A 15,623-nucleotide genomic window follows, 5' to 3' on the forward strand; every position below is an offset into this window, starting at 1 on the left:
CGAAGGGAAAGAACGGCGACGATGCGCACAAAATCCACCTCAAGCCGGGACACGTCAGGATGACGGCTTTCTGACTCACGGCCTCCCAGTGTCGGACTCCCCGCCGCCATCCGCCCCAACTCCTGCGCGCCGATCCAGCTCCCAATCGATCGATCGGCCGGCCGTCGATCGATGTGCACGGCATCAGACGATCGTCACCGGGTCACAACCGAGTCCCGGATGGCTGCGTCTGTCCATCCAAGGGCCAGGCATGCTTCTCTTGGACTGTATTTGAACCAGCAGGAGCCAGCCAGCATCAGGGACAGCCGCCACCCAGCGCATCGTTGCTCAGACGCACTCAGCGGCTGCCTTGCGGACCCAGCACCCGCTTCCGCCACCATCAAAAGGCACCAAAGTTCTTCAGCTGGATCTTGGGTGCCGCAGCTCGCTGCGACAAACCGCCAGAGCTTTGCGCTTGTCGTCCGCCATAAGCCGACTCCTGGTCCCGCGCCTGGATGGCACTGACAAGCGCCTTCTCCAGGCTGCCGCGGTCGTCTGGAGGCAGAGCACCAATGATGGGCTTAAAGTGGGCAGGGCTCTTGGTCGCCAGCTCGAGCAGGCTGGTCGAGGCAACCCGGTGCAGTGCCGTTGGCTCGGGCGTCTCCTCCAAAAGCCCGATGAGGATGGGCACGATCATGGCAAGGGTCGACAGCTCTGCGGGTGAAAGCGACAGCAGAACGTTGAGGAATCCCGTACATCGCCTGCCTGCTCCCATCGGCTACTCTGTCAAAGCAATTAATGACATGCCCAGCTGTCGCCGCCCTTCTGCACCCGTTGCGGCCCGACCCAGGACTTACTCTTCGTGTCGGTATTGGCCACATCGTAGATCCAAACCAGCACCTTGACCATCTCATGGACCACGGTCTGGCTTTGCTCGCTGGCATCATTGGTGCTTTGATGCTGCTGCTGCTGCTGGATCTCATAGAGCTTGTTGACGAGCCGAGGAACTAGCAACCGAGTGTAGGCTGCCCCAACAGCGGAGGCCATGGGGTCGGCTTTGTTGACGAGCAGAATCAGGGACTTGGTGCATTGGAGACCGGTCAGGGCCACCTACGGACATGTGGCAGTTGCAGCATGTGAGAATCCGAGCTTTGGGCCCCACTGGCCCGACAGCCCGTCCATATGACCCGCCGCCCCAGCGCCGACCGCTCTCGCTTTGCTGCGCTTCCTACCGATGCATCCGAGCTGTCGAGCAGATCCATGATACGGGCTACAATGTCCGGCTGCAGAGTTGGGTTGTACGAGAGGACCGGACATCCAGTGATGAGCACGATTGCTGCCAAGACCAAGGTCTTTGCTTCTGATGCTGATTCGGATTTATCGTCGCTGTTGGGGAGCGCGGGCGGGCGGCATGAACGAATGAGTTCAAGCCATGGGAGCACACCCAGCATCTCGTAGGATGTGCCAGGCGGCAGCCGGAACGGAAGATGTGCAGTGCAGCGGACTCACCTCTTTGCTGACACCATATCGAGAATGTTGCGGATCGACGACTGCACCACGGATGCCACAATCGGCTTGGAGGCTTCGGGGAGATGCGTCTCCAGACCCTCCGTGCACACCTTCATGGCCACAAGGGTTTTGGGGTGAATGTCCTTGGAGAACTTTTCGACAGTCAGGATGCCTGGTGGGTGGTTCACAGTTCATCAGCGGCAGTGCTCACACAGCTCCGTAAACTCAACGAGTGCGAGTGGTGGCCCGTTCACCCATCGCCTGCGGTAGCAGTGACAGCGGCTCACCAAGGGCAACTGTCATAAATGTCGGGAACAGCTGGTGGCCGTATCCCTCGATGATGTGCGGAGATAGGAGGCGGGCGAGGGTATCGAGCGCCAAGCACACAAGCTGGATCGTGACCGGGCTCAGCGGTCGATTGGATGTCACTGGGTCAACACAGCAGCGAGTTAGTCGCAATCGATTCGTGCGAGCTGGTTGGCTGCATAGCTGCATGGCCAGGCGGCTGGCTTGGCGCAGCAAGTATGGCGATAAGGGGGCAGAATGCGGCTCATGCCTGTCATACCTTCGGCCGTTGGGTTGTTAGAGAGCGTCGGGACGTGGTATGCAAGTGCGCTCACAAGCAGCTTCCACAGGTGGTACACCTTCGACACAGGCACGGGTGGGAGCGGCGCGGAGATCTTGATCTCTGCCGATGTCGATCTACATGGCGCCAGTGTGAGCAGTCCATGAATATTGTCAGTCGTCAGTCATCGAGGGCCGCTCATTTCAAGTCATCGATGGTCGCTCATTTCAAGCCAACACGCGGCACGGCCCACCAGCACCAGTTTTGTCGCTGTTGGGTGCATCGTTCACAGATCATACGCACATGTCGCGAGCGGCGCGAGAGGCTTCGCCAGAGAGATAAGTCTCATCAAAATCGGCAGCGATCTGGGCGATGATTTGGGCGACGATCAGCTGCATAGGGGCATCTTCGCTTTGGAGAACTCGGTCCAGGACATTGACAAGGTCGGTGAAGATTCCCTGCAGCACGACCAAACTGTCAGTCAGGGCTGCCTTCCGCCACACAAGCGCTTCGCACTCAAGCTGCTCGATTGCTCTACCTTGTCAAAGATGTGAACTCCAAAGATCTTGGGCCGCGCCAGCTTGTGGATGGACGACAGGCAAATCTCTAGAGCAAGCGCAATGCTCCTCTGCTTCTCCTCGAGTGCGTTGGCGTTGCCGCCACTCTGGGTGCCTGGGATGCCACTCAGTCCAAGGCCCACCGTGCCGCTGTTCGAGATACTCTCGATGCAGAGCCCAAAGAGAATCGAGAACGTGTCCTTGAGCACGGTTTCGGGGCTGGTCTCCTGTTGCTCAGTCGATGGTGTTGCGGCATCGGCGTTGTCGCTGACGGACTTGATGAACACCTCCACCTCGTCATGGGCCAAGTTAGAGAGTGCCTGGAGAACAAGGACCCACGAGCCGCTGTAGAACTGCACACACGGGGAAGTTTGCATATGAGTCAGAGGCTGCATGTACATCGCTTCCAGGCCAAGTGTGGCTACGTACCGGGAGGATGACTTCCCGCCGAGCCGCCATGTAGATGTCAATGGAGCTGTCGCCGGGTTGTCCTGGATACGAGACAGTCTCGCGCTCAATCTTGAACTGGGCATAGTCCTTGAGGATGGACACCCACAGCTGGCCAAGTCGAGGAAGATTTCTGTTCCCGCCAGGCGCAGGGAGAGAAGGTAGGAGGCAATATTGGTCAGCGGACAGCGTTGTCTCACTATCGCTGCAAGAGAGCGAATGCGGCCGCCAACGATCGACTGGGCGCAATTCAAAGACGACACTGCGAGGAGGAGGAGGAGGAGGAGGGCTCAGAGGCGACAGATTTGTGATATGGGGTGAGAGTGCCGAGGGGCAAACTCTGCATGGTGCAACTTACGGCTTGACCACAGACTGCAGATACGATTTTTCCAGGCTGGCATTGTACAGCTTGGCCCAGGCGACGAGAATAGACAGCTTCAGCATGGTGAACGCATGGGGGAAGTTCTCGTATTCCGGAGGCGGGGTGGCTGTGTGCGATTAACGAGCTTGTGAGACACCGACTACAGCCCAATGCAGCACCCACGAGCATCCTCACATTCCAGTGTCGTCGCATCCCTATATCCCTGCATTCCCTGAACGAATTGCATCTTGCTCGACTGCAGATCCACACGCTCATCCTGGCGCTGAAGCCGCTCCAGCTTCATACCAGTGCATTTGTCCAGCGATGTTGCCAGCAGCTTCAGGATGCGTGAAAGAGTCGAGAGGTCCTGGTTGATGCCGCTGCCGACGTATGCAGCGCTCACTCGGCAGGCAATGCTCAGGACCTCGGGCGAGCTCTCGGCGGCAAACGCCGGGGTGAGCGAGGAGCTGATTTGCGCCTGGTACTGCTCCAAGAGAGCGTGTCCCTCATAGTCTGGATCCATGGCGGTTTGGAACTTTTCCAGGATGTCGTCTAGGAGCCGGAGACCTTCAATTCGCAGCTCGTCCACAACTGCAGTTGCGGCCGTGAAGGCCATCCGGATGAGCTCCTGAAGCTTGAAGACCACGTAGTCCGTCGAGTCGCTGATATTACCGGACGATCCAGCAAGCTGCTCGCGCTTCCGGCGGGCTGTCGCCAGATCAACGTGCTCCACCATTTGCGTCGAGACCACGACGGAGAGCGTGAGGCGCAGGCAGGAGAAGGCAAATGTCTGGGTTCTCCAGCGCGGGAGAAGGACCACGACGATGGCAGCGATCGCCGGGCCTGCGCGGACGGCCGCAGACTTGGCGGTACTGCCTGTGGCGGGGCCGACACCGTCCTGGTCACCTTCGAGCCGGTCGTCGTCGTCGTCGTCGCGCCGCTCCATGCTATTCTTTGGAGTGGCGTCGTTGGCAGCAGTGCTACCGGAGGTGCCCGTCTTGGACAAGATATTCTTGCAGATCTCGAGCCAGCGGCTGGGGTGGTTGGGGGCAACGTGTCGCAGCAGATGTTTCAGGATATCTTTGACTTCCTCCTGCGTCATCACATCGGTTTCGGTGTCCAGAAGCCCGAATAGCTGCTCCTCAAGCTGGTTGTTGATAGCTGCCTCAAGAACAGCGCCGGGGTCGCGTTGCGTCAACTGGTACAGACATGTAATCGAGGCATGTCGGATCAAGAAGGCTTGACTCTCCAGACTGCCCGAGAGCTGTAGCTGGAGGAAGGGCACCAACTGCTGGATGTTGACGTGTGTTGGCGCAAAAAGGATAAAGTTCTGGATGCATCGGATCGCCTGGACGACGACGAATGGATCGGACTCGTTCTTGAGCTCTTCGTAAAGGGCAAAGCAGAGCTCTCGCACCTTGGGAGAGCACTGGAACTCTGGGCCGAGGACTCCGACCAGCGCGTGGAGCAGACGACCAAAGCCTGGGTATACGTCGCAGTTGCTGTCCCCGCCAGCGCCATTGGCTTGCACTGCCGAGGGTTCGTGGGTCTCGGACATGTACAACTTGGCGATGAGCGACAGCGTTGGATTGACGTAGTTGGCAAACATAAGCCCGGCACTCTCGATGGTGAGCCACAGGGCGTGCAATGCCCATGTGTGGACGAGCGGGTGCGGGTCGCTCGCAAGGGAGTGCAGAATGCCCACAATATTCTTGAGATGAGACGAGCCCGTCATTCCGCCAACATAGCTGTGGATGGAGCCCAAAGCCAGCGCGGCGCCACAGCGCGAGTCTGGTTCACGGACGTTGACGACCCGGTCGATGAGGCTCTGCATCAGCGGGTTGATGAACGAAGGCGTGCCGACCGCACGAGCCAGACGACCGAGCACCTCGCTGGCTGCAAAGCGCAGGACCGGATCGGGCGACACGAGCATGTCCTATGGGTGGGGCCAGGATAGCAATGCGGGCATTGTGTCAGCACATGACGCTCCACCAGACATATGGTCCGCGAATCGGCTTTGCTTTGACGGGGATGACAGCACGGTCACATCAATCGACGCTCGAGGTCGCTGAATCGGTACACATCGCGATTCGAGGTGAAGCTAGCCCGATCGTTGCTCATCGCAATTTAGAGTTACATCGGGCACAATCGATTGCGAAGCAGCGACCATGACCCGACCGGACAAGACACTCACATCAACAAGCTCGACTACGAGCGACTGGGCTCGGGGGCTCGGCGCCGATGTCTTCCTTGCAGAGAGGTACCTCAGGAAGCCGATGATAGCGGTGGAGATGTTGATCTGCAGCGATACTTTACGTGCCATCGAGACCTTGCCGACGGGCAGCTTGCAGATCTTGAGCAGACTCTCGAGTGAGGCATCCTGGGTTTGCGGGCTTTGATGCGGGAAGATGCTGGCAAACAGCTCGATGGCAGCGTCCACGACAGCAATATTGGCCGGCATCGGACGGGGCTGCTCGGACCACAGACGCATCAGGCCAGGATCCTGGCGCCCGACGGCGGGATGCTCAAAGTCAACGAGCCCATGATGCAAATACAGCGTATGGGGGTCGTAGGCGAGCGTCCCAAGCAGTCGACCGTCCAGCTGGAGAGACGAGCAATGAGATGAGATGAGATGGGATTCAAATAGCCCGTGCTGCCAATGTGAAAAGCACCAGATGTGTTTGTGTGTGCATACCTGGTCTTCCACTTTTTTGACATCGGTTTCCACCAGAAGCGCCTTGGCGATGCCGCGATCTTCAGCGGCCGCTGCAGAAGCCACACAGTTGGAGTATCCACGTGCAAGGGATGTGACGATCTGGAGGTCGTCGCTCATTTGAGTCGATCCCGAATGCGCATTTGACCCTGTGCCAACGACACCGGTGAACGAGACAAGGCTGTGGGTTTGGCCCTGGCTGGGCGTCGTTGGTGGCTGCTTCTCGACCTCGGGCGCAAACGTGTCCATGACGACACGGACCAAGATACCGTAGTTGTTTTCGTAGAGGGCCGGGCTGCCCAGGGCCAGGTAGCATTGGAAAATGCGCTTCCGTACCAGCTGCTCCTTTTCGACAATCTTGTGGGAGATTTGCGGGGCAGCCCCGGGCAGGGTCGGCCCAGTAGGAGTGACGTGGCTGACATTGGCAGGTAGACTGGTGACAAAGACGAGGGCATTGCTCAGGCACACGATGACCCGCTTGGCAACGTCGGCCGAGGCCAAAGATCCATTGTAGAGGATGAACGAGTGCAGAGCAGCCAGGGCCGAGTCCTTGACAGTCAGATGGAACTCCCATTCGACGTCGGTTTTGCCGGAGGAGTTGATCTTGGGAAAGACGTTCTTCCAGATCAAGAGCAGCTGCGAGAGATGCGCACCGACAAATTGCGGACCAAGACACATGAGCGATCCAATCAAAGTCCAGGCAACCTTGACGTGTACTGTCGCCAGTTTAGGGTCTTTGATCGAGGCACTCGTCTTGAGCAGCTGCGTGCTGAAGCCAAAGACAAGAAAGGCGGACTCGAAGGAAACGTAGAGCGTCCGTGCCGGGATGACAGAAATGACGGCAGCGAGAATGTTTGCGTATCCGACATACTTGTCGAGCAGATCGGCGCGGTCGCTGGTGAGTGTGGGCGCATGCTTTTGCAGCAAGCCAACTAGCCTCTGAATCAGCTTGGGGAGCTGCTGCGGGAGGGCATCGCAAACACTGCGCAGACACCATGCCAGGGCGAGGTTGACCCCAGGAGTCGGATGCGGCAAGAGCTCGACCAGGCACTCCATGACGACATCCTGCGTGACCGACGACGCCGAGCCGAGCTCGAGATGGAGGGCACTCAGCTCGTTGAGCACACAGATTGTTGTGTGGTCGTTGGGAGCTTCGGTCAGGGTGGCGGCGCCGGGTTTGATACCCGACGAAGGCTGTGCGGAGACGGTTCTCTTGAGAATCGAGACAATCTCACGCACGGCCACCACCTCTCCGCTTTCGCTGAGCATCTTGCCCAAGACATCTCGAAAGATGTAGTCGCAGAACTCGCGCGCAACAAGACTCTCGTTCCGGGCAGAGGTGGCTCGCGGGTTCCAGATCATCTCGGGAACGGAGCTGAGGATGAGCGAGTAGTTGGTCTCGACAAACTTGACGCCGAGCTGGATGAAAGTCGATGCCAGCGACTCGACGATGGCGATGCGGATCTCACGCGAGGCGTGCGCTGGCTTCTGGAACTGCATCGAGAAGAGCTGGAAGAGCTGATCGACACGAAGAATCTTGTCCAGAATAACGGGCTCGGTGACTCCTTTCTTTTTGATGGCGGGCGGAGGGCTCTGCGAGCGCACAAAGATCGAGGCTATGAACGAGGCTATTGCGCGACGAACGGTGTAAGACGACTGTTCGGCTGCCTTGAGAACGAAGGAAAGCAAGGCGTCGTATTCTTCGATCTTGAGACAGGGGAGCTGGCTGGTGTGCTGGTACAAGGCTTGCAGCAGCTGTTCAAAGATACATGGGACACACCACCGGGTTAAGCGAGGCGATGAGACCCGACAGCGGTGCCGAGACAAATGCCAGCGACGCAGTGCGACAGATGTCGATTCGGACAGCACCAGTGCACCACATCGAGGCTAATTGGTAGAGTCCGGCTATTGTCGAGGCTCATTACCTCAATCGACGACGATCTGATGATGCTGGCCTTGTCGCCGATGCCGAGACGAGCCAAGCGGACGAGATCCTTGACGGTGGCTTCGTTTGCACCACGTCCAGCGCAGGTCAAGGCTCTCTTGAGGGCGATGGTGATCTCTGCCTTCATCGGGATCTGTGAATAGGGCAGGGGCCAGGATCAGCATTTCGCAGCGCCATGGCATCGGATACGGACCGGATACGATGCATCTCCTGCCACCTACATCGCTGTCTTTGCAGGACTTGAGTATCTTGATGAACGAGGCTGTCATCTCAGGATAGAGCGAGAGAATCTGGGTGGCAACATGGCATTAGTTCCTGAGGCTCGCCAAAAGGCGCCTGCGGCAAGTCATGTTTAAAGGCAGTAAGAATGAGCCTCAGACCTTGTCGCCAAAGGCTTCCGAAAGGCTTCCGATGCAATATATGGCCGACCTGCCAGCAACGGAGAGCGAGTGTCGAAATGCGTCAATGGGGCGGATCTGGCTGGCTGGAGGGCATGAGCCGCTCGACGTGGAGGAATCGAGCCTGGATGGGATGCCGAAGCCGCAAGGAGTGCGTGGCTCGCACTCACAGCTTGGACGTAAGCTCCTCGGTCTTGCGATTGACGATGGCCAAAGCCGTAACCATGGTGTCGAAGAGGGTGCGGGTGTCGCCATAGGTATATAAAGCGACGAAGCATCTTGCGACAGCCCTCCGGATGGGCCGAGAGGGTTTGGGATTCGCAGAGGTTATGTATTTGAGCAGAAGCTTCTCGATATTGTTTTGGTGCGGCTTGATGGACTCCTGCAGAGCCACAGCAAGAGGCAAGAGGAAGATGTGCAAGTCAGGACGAGCACCGACAGACTCGGGCAACACGTATCGAGTCGATCTGCCGGCCGCTGCAGCGGCAAAGGGGAGCAGGATAACAGAGTGCTGGGGCGAACGAAAGCCTGCCTTTTTGCATCCCTTGAGCTCCCTCTCGAGGGTGATGAGCCACTGGAACAGAATCAGCTCCTTTTTATCGGTCGAGTCGGCGGCGACGATGCGCTGGTCGTCGAAGGTGAACGACGCCGGGACGGGCTCGGGTGCGGTTGGCCCGATCGAGAAATCGGCCTGGAAGGTCGACATGGCTGTGGGGGCTCAGTCCAGCAACGAAAGCCAGCACGAGAGAGGGGGGCAGCGAGGATAGAGGGTGCAGACAGACGGAGGCCAAGAGACGGAGATGGAGGCAGAGAGACGCAGACAAATGCGGATGGATGGGGTGCATCGCGTGTGTAATCCAGGGCCAGGGTGATTGCCGGGGACAATGGACCGCCCAAACCGCCAGACGAGCGAGCACACAAGCAGGTCGGATCTGGGCTTTGGCGAGCGATGGTGCTGCTCCAAAGTCTTAATCTTGGGGCGATGATATTCCAGATGACGCCTCGATGAGCGGGAACGCAGGGTCGCTGAGACAAGAGCGAGAACAACCCTCTGGCGGTTTCCGGGATGTGCCTCGTCGCCGGTGCGGCCTCGGGACGGCATCTCGTGGTTCGAGATTTCTGTCCGTCTGATCTGCAGCGATGGTGCCCCCGGAGTGTTCTCGGGCTTTGGCTGCGAACGGCATGCCAGTGTAAAAAGCAATGTGTCGATGCTTCTTTCCCAGAACCCGCGCTGCTGGTGCATTGCTGGTGCACTGCTGGCTCGCTGGAATCGCCGGTCGGCCATTGCAGATCCTTGGCAACGACACCAAGGACACCAAGGCCGTCTTGGCATCGGCTGAAACAAGAGCCTGGAGGCCACAGCCCGGCCAAGAACGGCCGTGAACTGCGGGGACAACTGCAAGGATAACTGGGCATGGCCACAAGGCCATGCCACGAGTAATTCGCCATTGTCGAGACAACATGCGCTTCGGCCCAGCACCCACCAGTGCCAACCAGTTCAACACTTCAACACTCAACCAGTTCAACACTCCATCGATCCAACGCTCCGTCGATCCAACACTTGGCCGCAACAACAAACCCGCAAGCCGTCCCCGCCCCAGCCGCAGCACATGCTCCGTGCCAAGGCCATGCCGCGCGCGATCCGCGAACAGAGTTGCGCCGGCCTTGTGCCCGCCGCGCTCACAGCCACACGCCCGACCCGTCTCACGTTTCGCCCGAGGGATCAGCCGTTGCCTCTCTATATGAGGGCCCTGCTCCTCCAGAGCCCGTCCGCCGAGTCCATCCTCCTCTCGGCCAAGCACTCCGGCCCGGTCTGAGCCCGTCCTCTCTCTGTTCCTCCTGCTTGGCCGCCCGAGCATCCATCTCAGCGACACATCTCCCCCCACCCATCCAGCGAAACAGCTCCCGGCGTCTGGATCTCCCCTTTTCCTTGGCTCACTCGCTCAGTAGCTCACTTGCTTGCTCCAGCCATGCTCTCCAACTCGACAGCCCTTGCGGCCAACTCAACGGCCGTCATTGACGACTGCATATCGGCCATCCCGCCGACATTCGACAGCGGCTCCAAGGACTTTATCATCCTGGTGGTCATGTTCCTCTGCTCGGTCATCTTTGGCATCGTTGCATCGAGCCTGACGGCTTACTTGACGGTAAGCTTGTCTTGTCTTGCTGCCCCGAGGCTGGGAAAGGGAGCCTCGGTCTTTGAAGACAGCCCAGCCGCGCTGCTAGCCCGGTTGCTGATCCAGACTTTGGCCTGCAGGTCCGGCATCTCCAAAACTTCAGCCAGCCGTACTATCAGCGGTGGATCGTCCGGATTTTCTTCATGGTTCCGATCTATGCCCTCTGCTCGACGCTGTCGCTGCGGTTCTATTGGTTCTCGATCTACTTTGACATTATCCGGGACTGCTACGAGGCTTTTGTGATTTACAGGTGCGTTGCTTATCCGGAGTGCCGCAAGTGCAGCACCACTGGTACTGGTGGATCTTGAGCTGCATGCATCGACCCTCGGCTCTTTGGCTCGTTGGCTGCAGCCGCCTTCTTGGCCGCCAGTGTGCATCCAGCGACGCTTCGCTGTGGTGCCACCAGTATAGTATCCACCCGCAAAGGCTGCAGAGTGGCTTCATGCTGCTGTCTCCTCGTGCTGATTCATGACCGTCCCCTGCCAGCTTCTTCATGCTCCTGCTGCAGTACCTGGGCCCCACCCACGAGGCCAGACGACAGGTCTTGTCGTCCAAAGACCGTGTCCGCTATCCCTTCCCTCTCAACTGCTTCACTTTCAGCCCAAGGGGCAATGCCTTCCTGCTCAACACCAAAATCGCATGTCTGCAATATGTCGTTATTCGGTAAGCGCTGCAAGTCGTTGGAGCCCTGGAGCCCTGGAGCCCTGGAGCCCTGGAGCCCTGGAGCCCTGGAGCCCTGGAGCCCTGGAGCCCTGGACTGCATCCACTCCGCCCGACGCCCCTGCTCCGCCACTCATCCGCAGCCCTCTCTTTCTCGCCGTGCTCGTCCCAAGACCGACCATGACCATCTTGGCCTATGCCATGCAAATGGCCGGCGTGCTGTGCTCGCAGTCAATGTCCCCGACTCACGGAGAGTTTTGGGTGACCTCCATCAACCTTACCTCTGTCTGTGTTGCCATGGTACGCTATCCCATGCCCGTTGATGGGTGGTCCATCAGGCACCTTGGGGGCTATTCTTTGGATGCGGCTGGGTGCTGGCCTTCATGGCATGCCCAAGGCGACGGGTGCAGCACAAGCCATCCCCTCGCTGTACTGGATCAGCTGGGCGCCAAGCCCTGGATGGTCTGCCAACACCCGCCCCCACCCTTATACTTGCAGAGTACCCCTTGAGCACGGTCTTGGCGGGGTCGTCTGCAGCGCCGCTTACCAGATCGCATTTGCCTCCACAGTATGCCCTGATTTTGTTCTACATCGTTATCCACCACGACATTGCCGAGCACAAGCCATTCTACAAGGTCAGTGTGGAGAGGACATCACTGGCTGTGCTTGGTCGTCCGGCATTGCTCATGCGCTGTTACTCGAGCCACACGCTTTGCCAGGTGTCGTTGTGCTCCATGCGCTTCTTGCGGCTCCTCGCTGACATTCCGTTGCCTGGCTGCTGCAGTTTGTGGCCGTCAAGTTTGTGGTCTTCTTCAGTTTCTGGCAGTCGATCCTGCTTTCGTTCCTGGTGCAGATCAACGTCCTTCCTAGCACCCAGTACTGGGCTCCCGAAACGCTCTCGATTGTGATTCAGAGCTTCCTGATTGCCTTTGAGATGGTGATTGCCTCGCTGCTACACATGTACTGCTTCACCTGGCGCGAGTACGAAATCCACGAGTACTCGGCAAAGACATCCATCTTGAAGTCGTTCCTGCAGTCGGTCTCGTTCATGGACTATGTCGAGGACATCCGCCACGCCCCCATGGAGCTCCAGGAGCAACACCGTCGCCGCAAAGAGAAGCGATCCAAGAGCCGGACCCCTCAGCAGCACACCGAGCCCGACAACTGGGACGTTTCTGGCGTGAAGGGCCTCACTCCCCGACTGCCACCGCACGAGCCGTCGCACCAACCGTCTGCGGCCAATCCACGCTTCCAGACCGAGGACCTTTCGGACTCTGAGAGCATCCCCGATCATAACAGCGAGGAGCTGTTTATCCCTGAACGATCTGAACGCGGCCGCCAGTAACAAGCCCCCCCTGCCTTGCTCCGAGAGCTGTCGGACTGCTCCCTCGCCATCGACCAGCATGGTCTTCATCCCAACAACCTTAGACCTGGACTCTGGGTCTGGAGAACCCACCACACGAGTCCCAAGAACCCGCCACCCTGAAAATGGTCGCTCACAGCCGCGCTCCAGCCCCAGCTCTGCAGTGTAGCATCAGTCCCCTCCTCCGACACCACGCTTCAGTATCTTCTTTCCACCTCGACCCATTTTGAACATATTCACGCTTAGTTCGGCCGTAGCAGCCATATACGCATTGTTCTGGATGCTGCCCATACATGCACTCAATACCACAGTCATTTCAATATGTATTCCAACGTGCTCGTTTGCTTGTTTCCCCTTTCAAAAATGGGCTTGCTGTATTCAGAACCCAGAGATCGGTCACCCCGGAATCGAGGTGCCGGTGCGCATCCGCCAGTCGCTCGCACATTACTGCCAATCCTTTAAAAACGGGACACCTTGGTTGGTCGTTGGTCAAATAGTTTGTTGCCCAATACCATCGCGCGCTGGTCATGACCATTCTGTGATGTGGTGATCCGCCCTCATTCATAGCCTTAGAAGATATGCCTCCATATTCAGCGTGTCCAAGAGCACCATTCACCGCTGGCACTCCGAGACCAGTGTGCATGTCGATTGCGAAGATGGAGAGTGACCCAATGTCTTCACTCGGAGGCTGCCAAAGCGATCTGCTCTATGTCTTATGGCTCGGCTTGACGCAAGCCATCACATACAACGCTGACATGGGATCGCGAGGGTGTTCTGAATAAAATGCACGCACGTGACCCCGCTTTCGCTGTTCAGCAAGCGCCAGACGCCGGCTGCGGGCTTGCCCACATCAACGTTCGCCAGAACACATCCGCCGACATGTCTGACACAGAGGAACAGACCACATGGCCCCCGACTCGGGTGATCGAGAATATCGTCTACTGCCAAGGTGCCGTCGGAGCACGCCGTCGAGCATGTCCACTGCCTTCACCAGCTAACCTGCAGCATCTTGTTCTCCTCCCGCCCCAACACCATGGCCAGTGTGCTCGCTCCCTCCAGAGGTAATGCCGATCCAAAGGCGAGCCAGCCGTCAGTCATTCCGGCCATCAATTCTATCAACCATGCACCTCTCTGCAGTTCGAGTCTGCAGCAGTGCTCCCATATGCCAGCGCTGACCAACTCCCCTTGCCACGGACAGTATTGCGAGTTCAGCGGAAGCATCGATAAATGCAAGGCATGGCTGCAGAGCAACCATCCGGATCTGTACGATAAGATCTGGGCCGAAAGCGGTCAGTTGCGTTCCTTGGGAAACGTCACAGGAGAGGAGATGCACTCTCTTCGTCTCGTACGAGCCGGTGATCGTCGGCCACTTTACCTGCCGTGACGATCCCGATCGCCAGATCCACCAGCTCACTGCCCACTGCTGTATGCTCCATAGTCGCCACGGTGGACGACCCGGATGCTGCCAAGAAGCAGAAAAAAGGTAACCGCACGATGAGCCAGAGCGACTGCGTGATATGCCAAGCAAAGCGTCGACCGCGCTTGCTCCAGCGACCCAGATACTCACCAAACCCGAACCCTATGGTGCTGCAGAGGAGGCCAAGGCTGAAAGGGCCGAGAAATTAAAGCAGGTGGGTGAGCCGCGGATGTCCCTTGGCGCAGACGAGTCAACACATCTTCACGATCGTCTCCCTCGGAAGCCATCGGGCCCGAGCGATTGAGTGAGTCGAGGGCAAGCGACGGTGCGCTCCGCCGACTCACGAAGGCGATGGCTGGCTCGTCCTGCGATCCTCCTCAGAGCGCCAAGGTCACTATCAAGCGAGTGGAGCGCACCAAGCGCAAGTGCGTGATTGTTGTCACCGGCCTGGAGAGCTTCAGTAAGTGCGATCGACTCTGCACAGATCGGGAGGCCCTATCCCCTGGCTGCTTTGATCCAAAACGATTGCCATGATCACGGCGAACCGCAAACCGTTGTCGCCCGGCCGTATGCCGCAAAAGCGCCTTGCAACAGACCTGGACCCGGATTCGGGCTCGATCAGGACGAAAGCGACCATCTCGGCCTGACCCACATTATCCGGAGGGAGCCCGATCTGATAGCCACCGCCCTGACGCATCTGGCCTGCAGACATCGATCTCAAAAAGGCTGCCAAGATCTTTGCCAGCAAGTTTGCGTGTGGATCGTCCGTCACAAAGAACGCTGCCGGCCAAGACGAGATTGTGGTTCAGGGCGACGTCCAAGACGATCTGTTTGAACTCCTCCTCGAGAAGTACCCTGAGGTGAGGCTCGCCTCTCATGAGGACAGCATGCCTTTGCTTTGCTGCTGGTCTCGGCTGCACATTATGCCATGCGCGACTGTTGCTGCAGCCACGGACGGATGGGTCGCTACTTGGGGATCGGTGACTGAGTGCCGTCGCTCCCGATTCCTCGCTCTCCGATGCTGATTCAATTCGATGACTCTGATGCCAAACAGATCACCGAGGATCAAGTCGAGCTGACCGAAGACCAGAAGAAGAAGAAGTAGGAGGGGCTCGCGCTGTTCCAGGGCCTGCAATGTTCCGGGGCCCACGATACAGCTCGTCCGGCACACGCTGGTTCTGACGATCTTTGGTCGATCAAGCCCGCCTGGGAGCTGTGGCTCGGGCTCATGGCAATATACTTTACTCGGTCAAGAAACGAACCAGCCCTGTCCGCAATTGAATGCCTCGAATGTGCAAGTCAGCGCCCAACATGACATGGAGAAGGAGCGGGCACTGGCGAGGCCGTTCGGCGGGGACCTGGGTGGCTTGGTGAAGACCACTGGTCGCTGACTGAGGCCACCAAGACCAAGCAGATGAGGCGCTTGAGCTGCTCAGAGTGCCTGGCAGACCGCAGCTCCCTGGGATCTCCATTCGGCAGACCGCCTTGCATTGAGCACGCCGGGGTCTGTGGGCGATCACTGGCAGATTGGA

General features: G+C 58.5%; 5 protein-coding genes across 5 annotated transcripts; 3 read left to right on the forward strand and 2 right to left on the reverse strand.

Annotated features, from left to right (window-relative positions):
• Window positions 1-201: 201 nt before the first annotated feature.
• On the reverse strand, window positions 202-9,311 carry BJ171DRAFT_187409 (armadillo-type protein). Its single transcript, XM_053106140.1, has 18 exons — window positions 9,007-9,311; window positions 8,645-8,856; window positions 8,457-8,505; window positions 8,298-8,366; window positions 8,057-8,209; window positions 6,114-7,886; window positions 5,613-6,020; window positions 3,725-5,354; window positions 3,416-3,545; window positions 3,040-3,190; window positions 2,592-2,963; window positions 2,357-2,511; window positions 2,054-2,190; window positions 1,776-1,916; window positions 1,489-1,660; window positions 1,212-1,365; window positions 837-1,089; window positions 202-693 (listed from the first exon to the last, which is right to left on the reverse strand). The coding sequence occupies exons 1-18, from the start codon at window positions 9,178-9,180 to the stop codon at window positions 380-382; spliced, it is 6,447 nt and encodes a 2,148-aa protein (XP_052964283.1). The 5' UTR covers window positions 9,181-9,311; the 3' UTR covers window positions 202-379.
• Window positions 9,312-10,176, reverse strand: BJ171DRAFT_187408 (uncharacterized protein). The gene has a single exon (XM_053106139.1). It carries the CDS (start codon window positions 9,935-9,937, stop codon window positions 9,443-9,445), a length of 495 nt encoding a protein of 164 aa, XP_052964284.1. The 5' UTR covers window positions 9,938-10,176; the 3' UTR covers window positions 9,312-9,442.
• A 55-nt stretch (window positions 10,177-10,231) lies between these two features.
• BJ171DRAFT_187439 (organic solute transporter Ostalpha-domain-containing protein) lies at window positions 10,232-12,823 on the forward strand. The gene is made up of 6 exons (XM_053106142.1): window positions 10,232-10,621; window positions 10,732-10,901; window positions 11,138-11,314; window positions 11,485-11,611; window positions 11,881-11,946; window positions 12,096-12,823. Exons 1-6 carry the CDS (start codon window positions 10,445-10,447, stop codon window positions 12,654-12,656), a joined length of 1,278 nt encoding a protein of 425 aa, XP_052964285.1. The 5' UTR covers window positions 10,232-10,444; the 3' UTR covers window positions 12,657-12,823.
• BJ171DRAFT_187436 (uncharacterized protein) lies at window positions 12,806-13,341 on the forward strand. Its single transcript, XM_053106141.1, has one exon. It carries the CDS (start codon window positions 12,955-12,957, stop codon window positions 13,222-13,224), a length of 270 nt encoding a protein of 89 aa, XP_052964286.1. The 5' UTR covers window positions 12,806-12,954; the 3' UTR covers window positions 13,225-13,341.
• A 113-nt stretch (window positions 13,342-13,454) lies between these two features.
• On the forward strand, window positions 13,455-15,352 carry BJ171DRAFT_515190 (translation initiation factor SUI1; the record flags this gene model as incomplete). Its single annotated transcript, XM_053111908.1, has 8 exons — window positions 13,455-13,623; window positions 13,716-13,735; window positions 13,873-13,963; window positions 14,113-14,157; window positions 14,268-14,305; window positions 14,473-14,551; window positions 14,800-14,951; window positions 15,146-15,352. The coding sequence occupies 8 exons, from the start codon at window positions 13,458-13,460 to the stop codon at window positions 15,194-15,196; spliced, it is 642 nt and encodes a 213-aa protein (XP_052964287.1). The 3' UTR covers window positions 15,197-15,352.
• Window positions 15,353-15,623: the final 271 nt, after the last annotated feature.

The sequence above is a fragment of the Polychytrium aggregatum genome (genome assembly GCF_025602895.1).
Source record: "Polychytrium aggregatum strain JEL109 chromosome Unknown BJ171scaffold_33, whole genome shotgun sequence".
Taxonomy (NCBI): domain Eukaryota; kingdom Fungi; phylum Chytridiomycota; class Chytridiomycetes; order Polychytriales; genus Polychytrium; species Polychytrium aggregatum.

Bases quoted from the DNA above. Each gene is read 5' to 3' on its own strand.
- BJ171DRAFT_187409 (XM_053106140.1), bottom strand. From the start codon at position 9,180: ATGTCGACCTTCCAGGCCGATTTCTCGATCGGGCCAACCGCACCCGAG. The intron at 8,857-9,006 runs GCAGGCTTTCGT...GTGGCTCTGCAG, and splicing joins AGCTCAAGGGATGCAAAAAG to GAGTCCATCAAGCCGCACCA. The intron at 1,917-2,053 runs GTATGACAGGCA...GTGTTGACCCAG, and splicing joins TAACAACCCAACGGCCGAAG to TGACATCCAATCGACCGCTG.
- BJ171DRAFT_187436 (XM_053106141.1), top strand. From the start codon at position 12,955: ATGCTGCCCATACATGCACTCAATACCACAGTCATTTCAATATGTATT.
- BJ171DRAFT_187439 (XM_053106142.1), top strand. From the start codon at position 10,445: ATGCTCTCCAACTCGACAGCCCTTGCGGCCAACTCAACGGCCGTCATT. The intron at 11,612-11,880 runs GTACGCTATCCC...TTGCCTCCACAG, and splicing joins CCTCTGTCTGTGTTGCCATG to TATGCCCTGATTTTGTTCTA. The intron at 11,947-12,095 runs GTCAGTGTGGAG...TGGCTGCTGCAG, and splicing joins AGCACAAGCCATTCTACAAG to TTTGTGGCCGTCAAGTTTGT.
- BJ171DRAFT_187408 (XM_053106139.1), bottom strand. From the start codon at position 9,937: ATGTTGTCTCGACAATGGCGAATTACTCGTGGCATGGCCTTGTGGCCA.